Source organism: Chiloscyllium plagiosum, chromosome 7 (genome assembly GCF_004010195.1).
Source record: "Chiloscyllium plagiosum isolate BGI_BamShark_2017 chromosome 7, ASM401019v2, whole genome shotgun sequence".
NCBI classification, from domain to species: domain Eukaryota; kingdom Metazoa; phylum Chordata; class Chondrichthyes; order Orectolobiformes; family Hemiscylliidae; genus Chiloscyllium; species Chiloscyllium plagiosum.
The window spans coordinates 64,909,068-64,928,873 of NC_057716.1; the positions used below are offsets into that span (position 1 = coordinate 64,909,068).

General features: G+C 40.4%; 1 protein-coding gene across 3 annotated transcripts in view; it reads left to right on the plus strand.

Annotated features, from left to right (window-relative positions):
- The first annotated feature begins 938 nt into the window (after positions 1-938).
- cers6 (ceramide synthase 6) overlaps positions 939-19,806 on the plus strand; it is a 250,358-nt gene continuing 231,490 nt past the window's right edge. For 2 of the 3 annotated variants that reach the window (XM_043693925.1, XM_043693926.1), the window contains exon 1: positions 939-1,387. In XM_043693925.1, coding sequence (XP_043549860.1) covers positions 1,218-1,387 — 170 coding nt within the window. In that variant the 5' untranslated portion in view covers positions 939-1,217. The remainder of the gene's footprint in view (positions 1,388-19,806) is intronic. The other variant, XM_043693927.1, reaches the window with a different exon arrangement.

Below are 19,806 nucleotides of genomic sequence, written 5' to 3' on the forward strand. Positions count from 1 at the left end.
AGCACTCTCAACTCAGAATCAAAAGGTTGTAGGTTCAAGGTTCATTCCGAAGACCTGAGAAAACATTTAGACTGGCAATGCCGCTCAGCAATGAGCTGACCTCTCTCGAATACAATAAAACGTTAAACCGAGACTTGATGTACCATTTCAGGTGGATGTAAACTATCACTTCCTCTTATTTTGAAAGAAAACGGGGTTCTTCCAGGTGTTCTGACCGATATGAAACAGATTATTTTGTCGATATCTCATTGCTGTTTGCAGAGCCCTTTTGCTGCATTTCCAACATTACCACAGTACTTCATCAGCTGTGCTTTGGGATTGCCTGAATTATGAATGGTGCCATATAAATGCAAATCTTTCTTTTTCACAGCCAACTCTTGTTTTGAAATGCAGTCACATCTGCACTGCAGGGAAGATCTAGCAAGCCGATTAACAGAAATATGCAGGAAGTAGATTAAACCTCAAACTACATTACACCAAAGAAAATATAACTAATTGATCCCTCTAAACATATGCATTTTCAAAAATATAGTCAGACTTTGGATGAGCCAAAATGACCAAAATATACTCCTAAAATATTAACTTTGGAACAATAAATGGGAAAGTGATCAGAATTTTTTTTTATTAGAAGAGAATGTTTCGCCGCATTTTTTAAAAAATTACTTTTTTACAATATTGCTCCTGGTATTATTCATTCTAGTGAGCAAGATTCGACAATAATTGTTATGGCAAAATTATTAGGCGATTCTGAATATAATAATCTTGGGCTGTGACTAATATATTTATCCATCTTTATCGCTGTCAGTCATGCATAAATCGTGAACTGGAAGATCACATTTTGTTATCATTTATTACTCAGAACGATCTGCTTTAATCATCTGTAACATGGTGCATTGACTTTCACCCGTAGGTAGACTTTCCTTTTTGCTGTGCTGAATAGTGTGCGACAGTTGTGGGAGCCAATCACTTGGTGTGGAGTGGATGGTGTGTGACACTTCCCATTGGAGGTAGGCGACACAATGTGTGTGTGAGAGAGAGAGGGAGAGACGAGAGAGAAAAAAGGGAGAGGAAATCTGTAGTCTGTCCGACCGACCCAGTCAGGCCAAGTGCATCAAGCAGAGAGAGAGAGAGAAAATCAAGAGCAGTCCAGGCAGTGTTCAGCAGCTGCAGCCACAAGCCATTCAATCGTCCCCAGTCGTACACACCAAACACTGAACATGGCAGGTATCCTAGCCTGGTTCTGGAACGAGAGGTTTTGGCTGCCCCACAACGTAACATGGGCAGACCTGAAAAGCACGGACGAAGCCACTTTCCCGCAGGCGGAAGACCTCTACCTGGCCTTTCCTCTGGCTTTCTGCATTTTTATGATTCGACTGATTTTCGAAAGGTAGGGAACACAGACTGGTCTCATTTGTTTGAGTGAACGAGTATAGGCCTGGATTTGCAAAGCAATATTTAAACCGGCATTGTTTAATAAACAGCGTAGACAATGTTACATTTCAGAGTATTGTGCCAACATCTGTGTGATGGTGGGGTTTGAATAAATGCATCGAATCGTAATGTATCAATTTCATACCGCGAGTGGTGCAAACGGGGCTAAGCAGTAAACTTGATATATGTCGACTGGGTGATATTTCATTGATCAATAAAGATGACTCCTTCCAGTCAGCAGCCTGGAATCGGAACCACACAGCTTGCATGCAGCTGCCCAAATCTTACTTTCAGGAGCTAACCAACACTTTGCCCTACTTAAAGCAGGCGGGTGCAATGTTCGCAAAGTATTCGGTTCGGAAAAGGTAAAAAGTCTGATCCAGCTTTGTTCTTTAGATTTTAGGAAGCGCCCTACGTTCTCAGTGGGAAGGTTGGAGATGTATCGGTTGTAAAGAGAGTCGTGAGCAGAATAGTCTCTTGGCGGGATGTTTTTTAAAGACTGGGAAAGCAATTTATACCTGGATGTCGAGGTTAACAATCCATTCAATAGCTTCGCCTACACAATGTGATTCGTTATGATGCCACTAAGAATAGGTGACTCAAGCCAGAAACTCAGTTAATGGTGGATAGTCACAGGTACAATTTAGTTGGTGCTCATGTTCCATTTGGAGAGTATTTAGCCACGTTTTCTCTGGCATGGTTTCAAGTGATGCAGTTTGTCTAGGTTTTCTGTGGAATTTGAAACCTGGGACTTCTTCACTGGGATAAGTTACCTAGTTGGCTTTCCTGATGTTTGTAGTCAAGTTCAAAAGTGAAAGTTTGCATTTCAGAATATTACCCATTTAGTTAAACCATTATAGCTCAAAACAACTGGATGTCTTTAATATGGCCAACACAAATTACAATTTGGCAGAGTAAAAGAGATTCTACAAATACATTAAGGGGAAAAAAGTAACTAGGGAAAGAATAGGGCCCCTTAACAAGGCCGCCTTATGTGGAACCGCACGAAATTGGTGAGATGTTAAATGAGTACTTTGTATCAGTATTTATTGTGCAGAAGGATATTGTGCTTCAGGAAGCTAGGGAATATGGGAAATAAACAGTGAAAACAAAAAATACTGGAAATCACAGCAAGTCAGGCAGCATCCATGGAGAGAGAGCAAGCTACCATTTCAAGTCTAGATGACTGTTCAGAGCTCATTTTTTGTTTTCAGTACAGATTCCAGCATCTACAATAATTTGCTCCTAAATAAATAGTGATATCTTGAAAAGTTTCCATATTACAGAAGAGGAAATGCTGTTTGTCTCAAAATGCATAAAGGTGGATAAATCCCCGGGACTTGATCAGGTATATCCCAGAACTTTGTGGGAAGAGATTGCTGAACCTCTTGCTGTGATATTTGTACCATCGATTGCCACAGGTGAGATGCCAGAAGACTAGAGGTTGACTAACGTAGTGACATTATTCAAGAAAAATGGGAGGAAAAGCCAGGGAATAATTAACCCGTCAGGCTGATGTCAGTGGGGTGTGGGTAAGTTGTTGGAGGGGATTCTGCAGGCAAGGATTTGCATGCATTTAGAAAAGCAAGGATGGATTTGGGAAAGTCAACACACTCTGTACATGGAAAATCACATTTTATTAACTTGATTGAGTTTTTTGAAGAAGTGACAAAGAAGATTGATGATTGCAGAACAGTAGACGCTGTCTATATGGACCTCAGCAAGGCATTCAACAAGGTTCCACTTGGTAGACTGGATAGCAAGGTTAGATCACATGGAATCCAGAGGAGCTAGCCATTTGGATACAAAATCGGTTTGAAGGTATGAGACAGAGGATGGTGGTGGAAGGATGTTTTTGGACAGAAGGCCTGTGACCAGTAGTTGCCACAAGGGTGATGAGTCCACTGCTTTTTGTCATTTATGTAAATGAATTGGATGTGGATGTAGGAGGTGTGGTCAATAAGTTTGCAGATAACACCAAATTTGGTGGTGTCGTGGATATGAAGAGATTATCTCAGAGTACAATGAGACCTTGATCAGATGGGCCAATGGACCAAGGAGTTCAGATGGAGTTTAATTTAGATAAGTGTGAGGTGCTGCATTTTGGTAGGGCTGTCAGACAGGACTTAGACACTTAATGATAAGATCCTGGGGAGTGTTGGTGAACAAAGACACCTTGGAGTGCAAGTGCATAATTCCTTGAAAGTGGAGTCACAGGTAGACAGGTTAATGAAGAAGACGTTTGGCAAGCTTGCCTTCATTGGTCAGTGCATTGAGTATAAGAGTTGGAATATCATGTTGCAGCAATACATGATGTTGGTTAGGCCACTTTTAGAATATTGTGTTCAGTTCTGGTCTCCCTGCTATAAGAAAGATGTTGTGAAACTTGAAAGGGGTTCAGAAAAGACTTCCGAGGATGTTGCTGGATTAGATGATTTGAGCTATAGGGAGCGGCTGTTTAGGTTGGGGCGTTTTCCCCTGGAGTGTCGGAGGCTGAGGGGTGACTTTATAGAGATTTATGAAATGATGAGGGGCATGGATAGAGTAGATAGCCAAGAGCTTTTCCCCAGGGTCAGGGAGTCAAAAACTAGACAGCATAGGTTTAAGGTGAGAGTAGAAAGTTTTCAAAAGGAACTTAAGGAGCAATTTTTCACACAGAGGGTTGTGCATGTATGGAATGAGCTGCCAGAGGAAGTGGTGGAAGTGGGTACAATTACAATATTTAAAAGGCATCTGGATAGTTAACATAAATAGGAAGTGTTTAAAGGGATATGGGCCAAATGCTGGTAATGGGACTGGACCAGTTTAGGATATCTAGTCGGCATGGATGAGTTGGACCCTGGGTATGTTTACATGCTGTATATCTCTGTGACTCTAGGACTCTCAAACCATATACAGCTTTAACAGATGTTTTAGGACAAGCCTTGGTGCAGTGCCAGAAACCCTGTCTCTCATTTTCAAGTAAATTTCTTTATTTTTCAGAGTTTTATTGATGGACATTGTTCCTCCTTCAACTTATAAAGTAATAACACTAAGAGTGGCCTTAAAAAGTTAGATTGAGTTTTGTCAATGGAAACAATATTAAGCTGACAAAACATGTTTATACGTATTGATTTCTATAAATGCAGAATAAGAAATTATAAGACTATACATTAGTTTTAATGTTTGACCTTCTAGAAGCTGTGTCCAGCTTTTTCTTTTGATAAGACCAATACATTAAAATGTAATGCTTGAATTCTATGGTAACATTTATATTTAACTAACTCATACTTTCTGATCTGTCAGCTGTATTTCTCATTGAAGTGCTCATCTTCAGTGTGAAGTTTTGTTTCAGTCTATGTAATCAGCAAGCTATCAGACTGTTCAGTAAAACAAAAAGTGTTTTAACAAGGAAAATGTTCCTTTTGATCTGTAAGTGTTAACTAAGAATTGTACACCCAGCAGAACATTCTCCTGGTTTGTTTGGAATCATGGTAAAAATGTATTCAAGTTTTGCTGGAGATAACAAACAATTGATATCTCTGTGCTTTATTTGTGATACTGCTCACGCACAGTGACTAGACTATATCTTTTCACCTCTTAATCTCCTTTCCCAATGCAAAGAGCTTTCCAATTTAATCCCACATTCCAGCATTTTGCTCATAATTCCAAAGGTTTATAAAATCATGACGGGTATGGACAGGGTAAATAGACAAAGTCTTTACCCTGGGGTGGGAGAGTCCAGAACTAGAGGGTGTAGGTTTAGGGTGAGAGGGGAAAGATATAAAAGAGGCCTAAGGGGCAACCTTTTCATGCAGAGGATGGTGCATGTGTGGAATGAGCTGTCAGAGGAAGTGGTGGAGGCTGGTACAATTGCAGCATTTAAAAGACGTCTGGATGGGCATATGAGTAGAAAGGGTTTGGAGGGATATGGGCCAGCTGGCAGGTGGGACTAGATTGGGATTGGATATCTGGTCAGCATGGACAAATTGGACTGAAGGCTCAGTTTCTGTGCTGTACATCTCTTTGACTCTAATTGTCAGAAAAACCCAACTGATTCACTAATGTTCTTCAGGGAATGAAACTGCCATCCTTACCTGTTCTGGCCTACATGTGAGCCCAGATCCACAGCAATGTGGTTGACTCTTAACTGTCCTCTGGTCAATTAGGGTTGGACAATAAATGTTGCCTAGCCAGCGACACCCTCATATTGTTAAAAGAATTTTAAAAAACCCTTTCTGAAGAAATTCATCCTGGGTCCCCCTTGAGTTCTTTTGTAATTATTTTTAATCTGTGGCCTTCAGTTTTAAATCCCCTTGTCAGAAGAAACATTTTTTTTTTCCCGTTCATAAAGTGTTTATAATTTTGAACACCTCTGTTACCATCTCTACTCTAAGGACAACATTCTCAGCTTCACCAATCTTCTCGTGGAATTGATTTCCCTTATTTTTGATACCATTCTAGTAAACCTCCCTAATTTGTATTTCTAGAGCTTTTATATTCTTAAAATGTGGCCCAGAACTGTATATCGTACTCCAGATGAGGATTTATAAAGGTTTGCAGTATTTCTCTTTTTTTTTTGTTGAATGCCCTGGTTACAAAAAAAAACGAGGGGCGAGGCCATTTTGGATTTGGTGCTCGGCAATGAGCCAGGACAGGTATCAGATCTTGCGGTGGGAGAACACTTTGGTGACAGTGACCACAACTGCCTCACATTTACCATGACCATGGAGAGAGAAAGGAGGAGCTACCATGGGAAGATATTTAATTGGGGAAAAGAAAATTATGACGCTACTAGACAGGAGTTGGGAAACACAGACTGGGAGCAATTGTTCCACAGAAATGGCACAGCAGACATGTGGAGACTGTTTAAGGAGCAGTTGTTGCGAGTGATGCACAAATTTGTTCCTCTGAGACAGGTAAGAAGGGGTAACATTACGTGCCTTGGATGATGAGAACAGAGGAGCTTCTCGTCAAAAAGAAGAAGGCAGCTTATGTAAGGTGGAGAAAGCAAGGATCTAGCTCAGCTTTAGAGGATTACAGGCTTACTAGAAAGGAGCTCAGAAATGGACTGAGGACAGCCAGGAGGGGGCACGAGAAAGGCTTGGCAGGAAGGATTAGGGAGAACCCAAAGGTTCATACTCATACGTGAGAAATAAGAGAATGATCAGGGAGAAGGTAGGGATCAGGGATAGCATAGGGAACTTGTGCATGGAGTCTGAGCAGATAGGGGAAGCCCTAAATTAATCTTTTGTTCAGTTTTCACTAAGGAAAGGGACCTTTTTGTGAATGAAGGAGCCGGGAAACAGGCTTGAACAAATCGTGATTGAGGAAGTTGATGTGCTGGAAGTTTTGGCAAACATTAAGATTGATAAGTCCCCAGGACCAGATCAGATTTACCCTAGGTTGCTCCGGGGAGTGAGAAAGGAGGTTGCTAAGCCACTGGCGAAGATCTTTGCTTCTTCACTCTCCACAGGAGTCGTACCGGAGGATTGGAGAGAGGCGAATGTTGTCTCTCTTTTCAAGAAGGGTAATAGGGAAATCCCTGGCAATTACAGACCAGTCAGTCTTATGTCTGTGGTCAGCAAGGTTTTGGAAAGAATTCTGAGGAATAGGATTTATGACTATTTGGAAAAGCATAGTGTGATTAAAAGTGGTCAGCATGGCTTAGTGAGGAGGAGGTCACACCTCACAATTCTTATTGAGTTCTTTGAGGGGGTGACGAAACAGATTGACAAATGTCGGGCAGTGGATGTGGTGTATGTGGACTTCAGCAAGGCATTTGATAAGGTTCCCCATGATAGGCTCATTCATAAAGTCAGGAGGTAGGGGATACCGGGAGATTTGGCTATCTGGATTCAGAATTGATTGGCTGACAGAAGGCAGAGAGTGGTTATAGATGCAAAGTATTCTGCCTGGAGGTCAGAGGTGAGTGGTGTCCCGCAGGGCTCTGCTCTTGGTCCGCTGTTCTTTGTAGTTTTATAAATGACTTGGATGAGGAGCTTGAAAGGTGGGTTACTAAATTTGCCAATAATAAATGTTGAAGGTGCTGTTGATTTTATCGAGGGCTGTTGCAGGCTGCAGCATGACATTGACAGGATGTAGAGCTGGGCTGAGAAATGGCAGATGGAGTTCAACCTCTATAAATGTGAAGTGATGCATTTTGGAAGGTTGAACTTGAATGCTGAATATAGGTTTAAAGACAGGATTCTTGGCAGTGTGGAGGAACAGCGGAATCTTGGTGTTCAAGTACACAGATCCCTCAAAGTTGCATCCCAGGTGGATAGGGTTGTTAAGAAAGCATATGGCGTTTTGGCTTTCATTAACAGGGGGATCAAGTTTAAGAGCCGTGAGAATTTGATGCAGCTCTACAAAACTCTGGTGAGACCACACTTGGAATATTGTGTCCAGTTCTGGTCACCCTATTATAGGAAAGATGCAGAGGCTTTGGAGAGGGTGCAAAGAAGGTTTACCAGGATGCTGCCTGGATTGGAGGGTTTGTCTTACGAAGAGAGGTTGACTAAGCTCGGACTTTTCTCTCTGGAGATACGAAGGAAGAGAGGTGACCTGATCGAGGTGTACATGGTAATGAGAGGCATGGGTAGTGTCCATAGCCAGAGACTTTTCCCCAGGGCAGGATTGACTGCCAGGAGGGGTCATAGTTTTAAGGTAGGCAAAAGTGAATACTGCAGATGCTGGAAACCAGAGTCTAGATTAGAGTGGCGCTGGAAAAGCACAGCAGGTCAGGCAGCATCTGAGGAGCAGGAAAATCGACATTTCGGGCAAAAGCCCTTCATCAGGAATAGAGGCCAGTGCTGAGCTGGAAGGTTGGAACTGGGGTAAGGTGGGGAAAGGGGAAATGAGGAAACTGGTGACGTCCACATTGTACTGTGATGTTTTATATTGTATATTCTGTTAAGTTTCTTAATTGCCTTATCAACATATTCTGTTACCTTCAAAAATTTGTGAATGTGTGTCCTGTGCTCCTCCATACAATGCAGCCTCTTCATATTGGTTCATCTCAAAGTGTATCACCTTGCATTTTCCATCAATCTGCCCATTTCATTACTTTTTTTCTATGTCCTGCTGAAGTTTGCTACAATCTTACTCATTGGATATTACATTCCTAAAAACCCTGTGGAAGGAGGCTTTGTAACACAATGTTCTGTATTTGAGTCCCATTGCAGAACTTCATGGCCATGGAAGGAGTATACATAACTTGGTGGAACATATGGATAATCAACTGGTAGGCATCAAATTCACAAGTGGCCAGTAGTAAGGGTAAGAGAGTTTCCAGATCGACACTCTCCGAACAGCAGTCTCTGGCTTCAGGCAAGTGACATGCAGTGAGCTACAGAAATGTGCTTCAACAGCCTTATGCCTTGTAGACAGAAGACTTTTACATCTAAGTCTTTTATCTGGAAGTGTTAAAATATAACTCCTATTCCCAAGTCTAGGTTATTTATATATAACAAGAAAAATAATGGTCCCACAGAGATCATACTGCATCCTTCTTTCCAAGCAAAAATACTTTCATTTGATCATAACTCTGTGCTGTTTAACTGTTGGCCAATTATGTACCCAAATTACTACTGCCTCTTTCATCCTACATGCTTCTACTTTCCAGATAAGCCTGTATGAGATGAAAATTGAAAGGATATGGGGAAAGAACAGGGGACTGTGACTAAATAATTTGAAAGAGCCAGTACTGACTTAATGACTCAAATGGCCTCCTTCTGTGCTATACGATTCTATAATTGTATATGGTAATTTAACAAATGCCTTTCAAAAGTCCATATATACATCCATTTCATGAACAAAAATCAAACTGAGATTTATTGTTTGATTCCAAAACTAAAATTCTTTGCTGCTGGCTTAATCTTTTAAATGGTATTACACTATATACCTTTGAGGTCCTGACTATTCAATGAATCAGTTGTTTTAAATCAAAGGCTGCTCAACTGGAAAAAAGTCACCTAGAATGAGTTATTGATCGGAGAACAGGTTGCTTTTCTTTTAAACCTGAAGGGGACTGTTCAGCGTTTAATTCTTTTTGTCTTGCAATACAGGTAAATCTTGCATTTACTTCATTGAGGAAAAATTACATAACTTATTGATTTAGAATTAAGTTGTAACAGTTTTATAATTTTCTGCAATTTAGAACACAGTGTCTAAAATAAATGCTTTGAAGTTCTGTTATGAAACTACTGGTATATGAGAAAACTTTGTTCAGCTGTATGAGAAGGAACTGAAATAGAATGCTTACCTCTGCACTTGAGGCAAATGTGATATGGCATTGGTATGTGTAACACTAAAATGCTTGGCAGCTATATTCATAGTATATTTGGCCAGTTGCACACAACAAGGTCACTTGTCTTTTCCTTAGAGTTACCTAGTTACAATTGACTAAAAATTGTGAATTTTGGTTGACTATAATGTTACTTCTTTAACCTTCGAAATGGAAAATTAGATCTACTCCACATCAGGTAAATTACATTAATTTTATGCCAGTATTTCAAGATGGATATTAACTTACTTTGTTCAGATTATTTTGTCTTATTAAACTAGTCTTGTTTGAGAGAACCTAGAAAATATGTTTATTTTAATAAATCACATACACAGAAGAGAGATGATTGAAGTCTTGAGATTTAAATTACTGGAGTTGTGTAAATCCCTGAAATACTTAATAATGCTCTTAAAATGTAGATGCTCTGATGAGAAAGTTAGGGAACACAACACAAAGGCTTAAACTGTGGATAATGTTGGATGGCCAAAGATGCAAAGTTAGAGAAAGTATTTATTTCTGTAGTCCTTTTAATTGTATCAACTGAAGTCTTCAATCTCAGTCTGCAGCGACCTTCAATTTAATCCATCAAAAGCACTTCATTACATTGGGTTCAATATTTTCAAAACACAGTTTAATTTACTTAGTTATCAAAAGCAATTAGCCAAATTATTATTGAGTAGGGTCCTGAAATGCTATCTACAAATGTTGGTAAAAATTCATAAAAATGGAACTTGATTTGTTCAATCACTGTCATTCAGCAGACTTCCAGATTATTAATTGAGATGTGATTTTTTTTAAAGTACAGATTAATTGAAAATTTGTCATGTGTGCTTTCATGCAGGTACAGACTTATTGCAGCATGCACAGCTTAGGTTATTTTATTCATTTGTGAGATGTGGACATCTCTAGCTGGCCATACTTTTTATTGCCCATCCTTAGTTGCCATTGAGAAGGTGATGGTTAGCTGCCGCCTTCAACCACTGCAATCCATCTGCTGTAGGTGGACCCTCAGCATCCTTAAGGAGTGAATTCCAGGATTTTGACCCAGCAACATGGAAGAAACAGAGATATATTTCCAAGTCAGAATGGTGAGTGGCTTGGCGAGGAGCTTGCAGTGGTTCCCATGCATCTGTTGCCCTTGTCCTTCTAGATGGGAGTGGTCGTGAGTTTGGAAGGTGCTTTCTGAGGACTTTTTGTGAATTTCTGCAGTGCATCTTGTAGATGGTACACATTGCTGCCCCTGAGCATTGATTGTGGATGTGGTCTCAATTAAGCAGGCTGCTTTGTCTTGGATGGTGTCAAGCTTCTTGAGTGTTGTTGGAGCAGCACTTATCCAGGCAAGTGGGGAGAATTCCACATACTCCTCACTTATGCCTTATAGATGGTGGACAGGGTTTACAGACTCAGGAGATGATTTACTCACTACAGTACTCCTAGACTCTGACCAACTCTTGTAGCCATTGTGAATATGGGAAGAGTCCAGTTGAGTTTCTGGTCAATGGAAACCCCAAGGATGTTGGTAGTGGGGGATTCAGTGATACTATTCAATGTCAAGGGGCGGTGATGAGATTCTCTCTCATTGGAGATAGTCATTGCTTGGCATTTGTGTGGTGAAAATGTTACTTACTACTTGTCTGCCCAAGCGTGGATATTGTCCAAATCATGGTGTATTTGAACATGGAATGCTTCAGTATCTGAGGAGTCGTGAATGTGCTGAACATTGTGCAATCATTGGTAAACATCCATTTTGCTGACCTATGATGGAGCGAACGTCATTGAGCTGAAGGTGGTTGGGCCTTGGACACTACCCTGAGGAACTCTTGCAGGATTATCCTATAGCTGAGATGACTGACTTCCAACAACTACAACTGTCTTCCTATGTGTCAGGTGTGACTTCATCTAGCAGAGAGTTTGCCCCATGATTCTCTTGAATCCAGTTTTGCTAGGGTTCCTTGATGCCACACTCAGTTGAATGCAGCCTTGATGTCAAGGGCTGTCACTCTCACCTCACCTCTGAAGATTGGGTCTTATTTTCATGTTTGAACAAAGGTTGTAACGAGGTCAGGAGCTGGGAGCCTGGTAGAACACAGTTTAGTTGCTTCTTCTGTCAATAATATACATTTGGAAATTAAATATATTCAAAACTGTCAGAGCCAAGTATTAAGCCTGATAAAGGTTTTCTTTGCCATTTTGTAATTTATGATTTAACGTACTTATCTTAAGTTTGTAATCCCCACTCGAAGATATTGCTTTGGTAGGCTTCAAATGATCAAAGTCAATGAGTTCCAGTTGATGTAGATAAAAGGACATAATTGCAGTGGGTAATCTCCAAAGCACTAGTAAAATCACAAAAATTCTTGTAATTCCATATAAAAATTGAAGTTGATTTGTTCAGTTATGGTAAAACAATGGCGTAGATGATTATTATTAAGCAGAAGTTTTTATTAAGAAAGCCAATTTGCAGTTTTCTTAGAATCGAATTACATAGTTACATTTTATGTACATTAGTGTATTGGTGATTATTTCTCCACTTTCAATCTTCAGAAAAATCTTCCCTTCTTCCAACAAAACATGACAACTAATATTTGTACTTGTGACTATAAAGATAACAGGAGGTGAACGCTTCTGATTATAAATAAACTAAGAATTGTGGCAATAAATTTTAATAGAATGCATTTGAACAGCTATTAGTTTTGATCCATTATATAACCATATTGAAATATTTGAGAATTTTGCAAATGAAAACTTTGGTTCTGGTTTCCTTCCAAATTTCTATCCAATGATGGCATCAAAATATAACTTGACTAGTGTTACAAGCAAGTGAGGCAGGGTGAATTAGCGCCCTATTTGCAACCAGCCTAGTTGGTCTGCAAAAGGTTCAAATTCTTTTTTTAGCTTACAGTTGTACCCTTCTCCAAATAAGATGTTGTTAAGTATTCTTTTCATTGTAATTGCTGTATTTGCTGAATCACACAGAGGGTGATAAGTGTATGGAATGAGCTGCCAGAGGAAGTGGTGGAGGCTGGTAAAATTGCAACATTAAGAGGCATTTGGTTGGGTATATGAATAGGAAGGGTTAGGAGGCATATGGGCCGGGTGCTGGCAGATGGGACGAGGTTGGGTTGGGATATCTGGTTGGCATGGATGGGTTGGACCGTATGGTCTGGTTCAGTGCTGTACATCTCTATGACATGGCTATTTTGAGTTAAAGTAGCAAGTTTATCACTTGCTAACCCTGAGACATGTTGTCAAGCATATGGCCTTCAGGCAGTCATACGCACAGACGGTGAGACATCCACAAGAAAGTATAAAGTTAAAAATCAGATAAAAATAAAGACAAAATGATGTACAATTTACGTACCTGAAGGTGTCCTTGAGGAAGAAGATTCTAACCTGAGATAGTTAGTTTGTTGGTTGTCAGCAGTAGAGATGGTGCAGTTAACTTTAAAGTGCTGCTTTCCTAATCTTTACTTCCAGTCTTGTGACTTGGCTTTTCTTCTTGAGAGGTAGAGAAGGTGTCTTCTCCAGCCTGTTTTAGTTTGATAGTCAAAGTCTATCATGTCTGCTTCTGCCACAGAGAGAACTTAGAGTCATAGAGATATACAGTACGGAAACAGACCCTTTGGTCCAACTCGTCCATGCCGACCAGATATTCTGAATAAATCTCTACCATTTAGCAGCATTTAGCCAGTATCCCTGTAAACCCTTCCTATTCATATACCCATCCAGGTGCCTTTTGAAATGCTTTTTTTTTCAATCGTATTTTCTCCTGGATATCTGTTAAGCACATTTTTTCTTGTTTATCGGAATTTCTACCTTATATGTCATCCAGGGACTGGATTTGTTATCCCCAACTTCCCCATTCAAGAAAGTTTTCATTGGCTATGCCCAAAGCATCTCTTCTTTGAGAGTAGCCCTTTGTTCAACTACTGTTTCTCCTGCTATATTTTGACTCTATTTGACCAAAATTCATTCCTACCCGAATTGAAGCAGGTTTTCACCTAATTAATTGTTCTTTTCCTTTTCTGTAATCACCCTAAGCTCTACGATACACCTTTCAAAGTAGCAGCTTGTTTGCATATTCTGTGTGCTGGAGTTCTTTATATCCAGATTTCATCTTCAATATGTGAAAGATTTTATGATGGTGAAAAAGAAATAGGAGATGAGGACCATTTGATTTCTCCCAGGGAAGGCAGTTGATTATTTTGATTGTGTTGGGGGAAATATAATTATTACTGCTCAGGCTCAGTTGCCTAATACACATTGGTACAATGAAACTTGGCAGACCTATATGGTGATGGTGATGCCTGTGATTATTTTAATTCAGCGTATTTGGTCATTTTTTAAAACCATTTGAGTCCATGAAGTCCCAGCTGTTTAAATCAGGTGTTAAAATTCAAAGTCCATAGTCCATCATTTTGACACCAGTCACATATTTTGTGGCTCCAAGGTCAGAGGTTTAGAACTACGTATATGGCAAGTAACTAATTTCCTGACTTCCCAAAACCTGTCTACCCTCTATAAAGCACAACAGAAGTGTGATGGAATGTTCTTCACTCCTCACTCATCCAGATCAGTCCAGAATTGGTTAGTTCCATTTCTGATCAGCAAATAACACATGAATAATGCACCCTGATGTTGGGCATTGCGCTCAATCTACATATTTGTACAGAATGCATATGAGCACTTTAACTTTTTGTATGTTTGTTGGTAAAATGATCAGAAGATAAATACATTTCTATCATCTCTGAGGTAGAGTCACTTGACACGAAACATCAACTCCGATTTCTCTCCACAGTTGCCACTAGACCTGCTGAGATTTTCCAGCAATTTTGATTTTTGTTTCTTATTTACAGTGTCCACATTTCTTTCAGTTTTTAACATGTTTGCACATATTTTTGATTAAAGTAATGAAGTAAGATATAGGAGCACTTGGCTGTACAGCACCTCAAACTTTCATTGGCCTTCAGTACCCCACCCTATTTCTTGACTTGCATAATTTCAAAAAGGTAAAAACAAGGACTACAGATGCTGGAAACCAGATTCTAGATTAGAGTGGTGCTGGAAAAGCACAGCAGTTCAGGCAGCATCCGAGGAGCAGGAAAATAGACGTTTCGGGCGAAAGCCCTTCGTCAGGAATATTCCCGATGAAGGGTTTTTGCCGAAACGTCGATCTTCCTGCTCCTCGGATGCTGCCTGAACTGCTGTGCTTTTCCAGCACCACTCTAATCTAGGATATAACTTCAAAAACTCTGTCTTCAGTATACTCATTATCAGGGCACCACAATCCTCTGTGGGCAGAAAATTACAAAACTTTACAATGGCTGAGTGAAAGATTTTTGCCTCCCCTTGGTCCTAAATGCTTCATTTCTTATTGAGAAACAATGATACTTGATTCTAGGCTCCAGCAAGGCAAAATCATCTCTCAGCATCTATGTTGTCAAGATCGCAAATATAAAATTTTCACATATTTTCTCATTTCTATAAACTCCAGCAAATATGTGCATTCTGCTGAAGATATTGAAGTCGACCATGTTTATATGCAGCACATTTTGAACAATATTCAGATTTGGGCTGACAAGTAGCACATAGGATTCTAGCCACACAAGTACTGTGCCAGTACTTCATCTCCAACAAAAGAGAACCCAGGTGACACCCTTTGTTTTTGCGATGGCGTTATCATCTATAAATCCCCCACTATTATCCTCCTGGGAATTGACCATAAACTGAACTGAAAAAGGGAAAGCAATGGCCTAATGGTATTATCGGTAGACAATTAATCTAGAGAGCCAGGTAGTGTTCTGGGTACCTAGGTTTGATTTCCGCCATGGCAGATGGTGGAATTTGAATTCAATAATAACAAAATATGGAGTTAACAGATGACCATGAAACCATTGTTGATTGTCAAGAAAAACCAATGTCCTTTCGGGAAGAAAATTGTCAGTCTGGCCTATATGTGACTCCCAATCCATAGAAATATGGTTGACTCTCAACTGCCCTCTGAGCAAATAGGGGTGGGTAATACATTCTGGCTTAACCAATGATGTCCACATCCTGTGAATAGAAAAAACTATACATATAAACACTCTGGCTACATTAGCAGATCAATGGCTAGAATCCTGCAGTGAGAACACACCTCTAACCTCAAAATGTGTTCAATATTTACAAGTCCCTCGTTAGGAGTGCGATGGATTACTTGACTGGATGAGTACAGCTCCAACAACACTCAGAATCTTGACACCATCCAAGACAAAGCAGTCCATTTGATTGGTACCACGTCCACAAACATTCAGTCAATCCACCAATGAGGCTGATTAGCAGCAGTGTGTACCATCAACAAAATGCAGGTCAGAAATTCACCAAGCAACTTTGTACAGCACCTTACAAATGCAGAATATCTGCCACCTAGAAGGACAAGAGCAATAGAAACATGGAACACCAACCTGCAAGTTTCTCTCCAAGGCAGGCGACATCCTGTCTTGGAAATATATCACCATTCCTTCAGCGTCATTGGGTCAAAATCCTGAAACCCCCTTCCTAATGGTATTGTGGGTCCATCTAATGCAAATGGACTGCAGAGGTTCAAGTATGCAACTCTGCAAAACCTTCTCAAGGTATATAGGGATGGGCAGTAAATGCTGGCCCAGCCAGTTGCAGCCAAATCCCATGAATGTCAAGAGATTCAATCTACTAAAATGTTGTGAATGCTTAGCTTCCGAATGATGGTAGATATTGTCCATTTATCTGTAATGTGCAACTGTATTTATGGGTATTCTACTAATGGACATAGTAATTTACTTTTGCCATAGCAACAGTGGCTGGTCAGCAATTTTATTGAACAACTCTGGTGTTTCTCACTTAGATGCATTTGGATGTGGAATATCTCACGGGTCAATCTTTTCCCATATATAGGAGATTTGATCCGGGTCATAGGGAAGATAATTTGCTGATCCCACAAAAATGAAATTTAGTACAGAGTAGAGAATGATAAGATCATCTGTCACAGGAGCAGAGTTCCATGTGTTAAGTTTTTGCTCACTTGCTTTATCTGTCTATGTGCCTCTGTAGCCTCTTGGTGTCATCCGCATATCTTGCTTCCCTAGCTATCCTTGTATCATTTGCAAAATTGGCCATTGTACATTCAGTTCTGTCATCCAGATCACTACTCGTGAGTTTTGAGAAGATTTGTAGCTCAGGTTGAGGTTCTGGATGTAAGCTTGCTCACTGAGCTGGAAGGTTCATTTTCAGACGTTCCATCATTATCATCAGTGAGCTTTCGGTGAAGCACTGGTGTTAGTGACCCGCTTTCTATTTATGTGTTTAGTTTTTCTTGGGTTGGTGACATCATTTCCTGTGGTGATGTAATTTCCTGTACTTTTTCTCAGAGGTTGGTAAATGGGTCCAAGTCAGTGTGTTTGTTAATAAAGTTCTGGTTGGAATGCCATGCTTCTAGGAATTCTCATGCGTGTCTCTGCTTGGCTTGTCCTGGGATGGATGTGTTGTCCCAGTCAAAGTAGTGTCCTTCCTCATCTGTATTTAAGGACACTAGTGATAGTGGGTCATGTTTTTTTGTGGCAAGTTGATGTTAATGTATTCTGGTGGCTAGCTTTCTGCCTGTTTGTCCAATTTAGTGTTTGTTACAGTTCTTGCAAGGTATTTTGTGAATGACATTCGTTTTGCTTGTTGTCTGTATAGGGTCTTTCAAGTTCATTAGCAGCTGTTTTAGTGTGTTGATGGGTCTGTGGGCTACCATGATGCCAAGAGGTCTGAGTAGTCTGGCAGTCATTTCTGAGATGTCTTTAATCTAGGGGAGAGTGGCTAGGATTTCTGGATGTGTTTTGTCTGCTTGATTTGGGTTTGTTGCTGAGAAATCGGCAGACTATGTTCATTGGATACCCATTCTTTTTGAATATGCTGTACAGGTGATTTTCCTCTGCTGTTCGTAGTTCCTCTGTGCTGCAGTGTGTGGTGGCTCGTTGAAATACTATTCTGATGCAGTTTTGTTTGTTGGTGTTGGGATGATTTCTTCTAGAGCAAACAGCCAATGGGGAACTTCAAATGAGTGTCTACAGGAAAACAACACATACTGACCAAATACTGAACTACATAAGCAATCATCCCAACATTCACAAATGAAGCTGCGTTAGAACATTATTTCAACGAGCCACCACACACTGCAGCACAGAGGAACTACGAAGAGCTGAGGAAAATTACCTATGCAGTGTATTTAAAAAGAGGGTACACAATGAACAAGGTCCACCTAGTTCTCAGCAACAAACCCAAAAAAGCAGTCAAAACGCATCCAGAAACCCTAGCCACTCTCCCCTACATCAAAGACACTTCAGAGATGACTGCCAGACTACTCAGACCTCTTGGTGATATGGTAACCTGCAAATGCACCAACATGCTAAAACAGCAGCTAATGAACTTGAAAGACCCTATATAGACAACAAGCAAAACTAATGTCATTTACAAAATACCTTGCAAGAACTGTAACAAACACTACATTGGACAAACAGGCAGAAAACTAGCCACCAGGATACATGAACATCAACTCACCACAAAACGACATGACCCACTATCACTAATATCCTTACATAGAGATGAGGAAGGACACCTCTTTGACTGGGACAACACATCCATTCCAGGACAAGCCAAACAGAGACACGCACGAGAATTCCTAGAAGCATGTGAAAATGAACCTTCCAGCTTAGCGCGCAAACTTACATCCATCACTAATATATTGTAGATAATGTAGCTCCAGCTCTGATTCCTGTAGCACATCACTAGTTACAGATTGCCATCCTGAAATGCCCCTTTATCATAATTCTCTATCTTCAATTAATTCGCCAATATGCTCTTCATGCAAATATACTCTGATCTACAACATGGGCTCTTATTAAGTAGCTTTTGGTACAGTACTTCACTGAATTCATTTTGGGAATCCAAATGTATTACTGTCACAGGTTCTATTTTATCAATTCTGTTTGTTACCTCCTCAAAGAATTGTAGTAAAGTTTGGATGTAAATTTGCCTGCTGAGCTGGAAGATTCGTTTTCAGACTTTTCATCACCATACTAGGTAACATCATCAGTGAGCCCCCATGAAGCACTGTTGTTATGACCCGCTTTCTGTTTATGTGTTTAAGTTTCCTTGAGTTGGTGGTATAATTTCCTATAGTGATATCATTTCCTGTGGGGATGCCAATTCCAGTTCTTTTTCTTGGAGGGTGGAATCAAACTTGACATAAAATAACAGCCCTGTTCACATCCATCAACTCCAACCTGGCCAAAGAAACACTGACTACACTATTAAAAGAACCAAACAGGCCAAATATGGCCTATTTCAACACTGTAGGGTTTCTATGAACCTTACCACATCTAACTGTCAAGTCCCATAGGAATCTTGTATGTTTCAATAAGGTTGACTGCCATTCTTCAAAACCCCAATGAGTGAGTAAAATCCAAACCTCCTCAACTTCTCCTTATAAAACAGTTCCTCTATTTCAGGATTAGCTTAGTGAACCTTCTCTGGACTGCCTCCAATGCTAATATATCTTACATCAGGGGCCAAAAGTGTTCACAGTATTCCAGCTGTGGTCTGAGTGTTGAGGTTGTTCAGGGCAAGTGGGGAAGTTGTTGCAAACAGTAGTGAGGGTGGTGAAGTATGATCTTTTGTGGGAGGTGGGCACAGAGGCAGAAATAGAGTGAGTATGAGGTATTGGAGAGAAGATGGCAGAACTTACACTGGTAGAGTACTGAAAGACTTTGACCTTTTTAAAGTGCTGGGCATTCCTCCAGACAGTTGTGACTGCTTTAACTGCAATTTTGGACTAGGCTGGCATGGTCTGATACCATGGCCTCCACTGCTGGTCCTGGGGTAGGAGAAAGTCCTACTTTGGCATCACCCCTTCCAGAAGATCATCCATTTCCTCTAAAAGCAGGGTGCCTATTTTGCTTTGTCTGCTACATCTGAGGCAAATATCAGCAACTGTGCAGGGCAACTCTGGACTGAAGATACTTGTATGGGTCCACAATGGGCTTTAAAAGAGGGAATAAACACAAGGGATGCTGGGGAATTCCAAGATAACCTATGTGGTGAGTTATTCC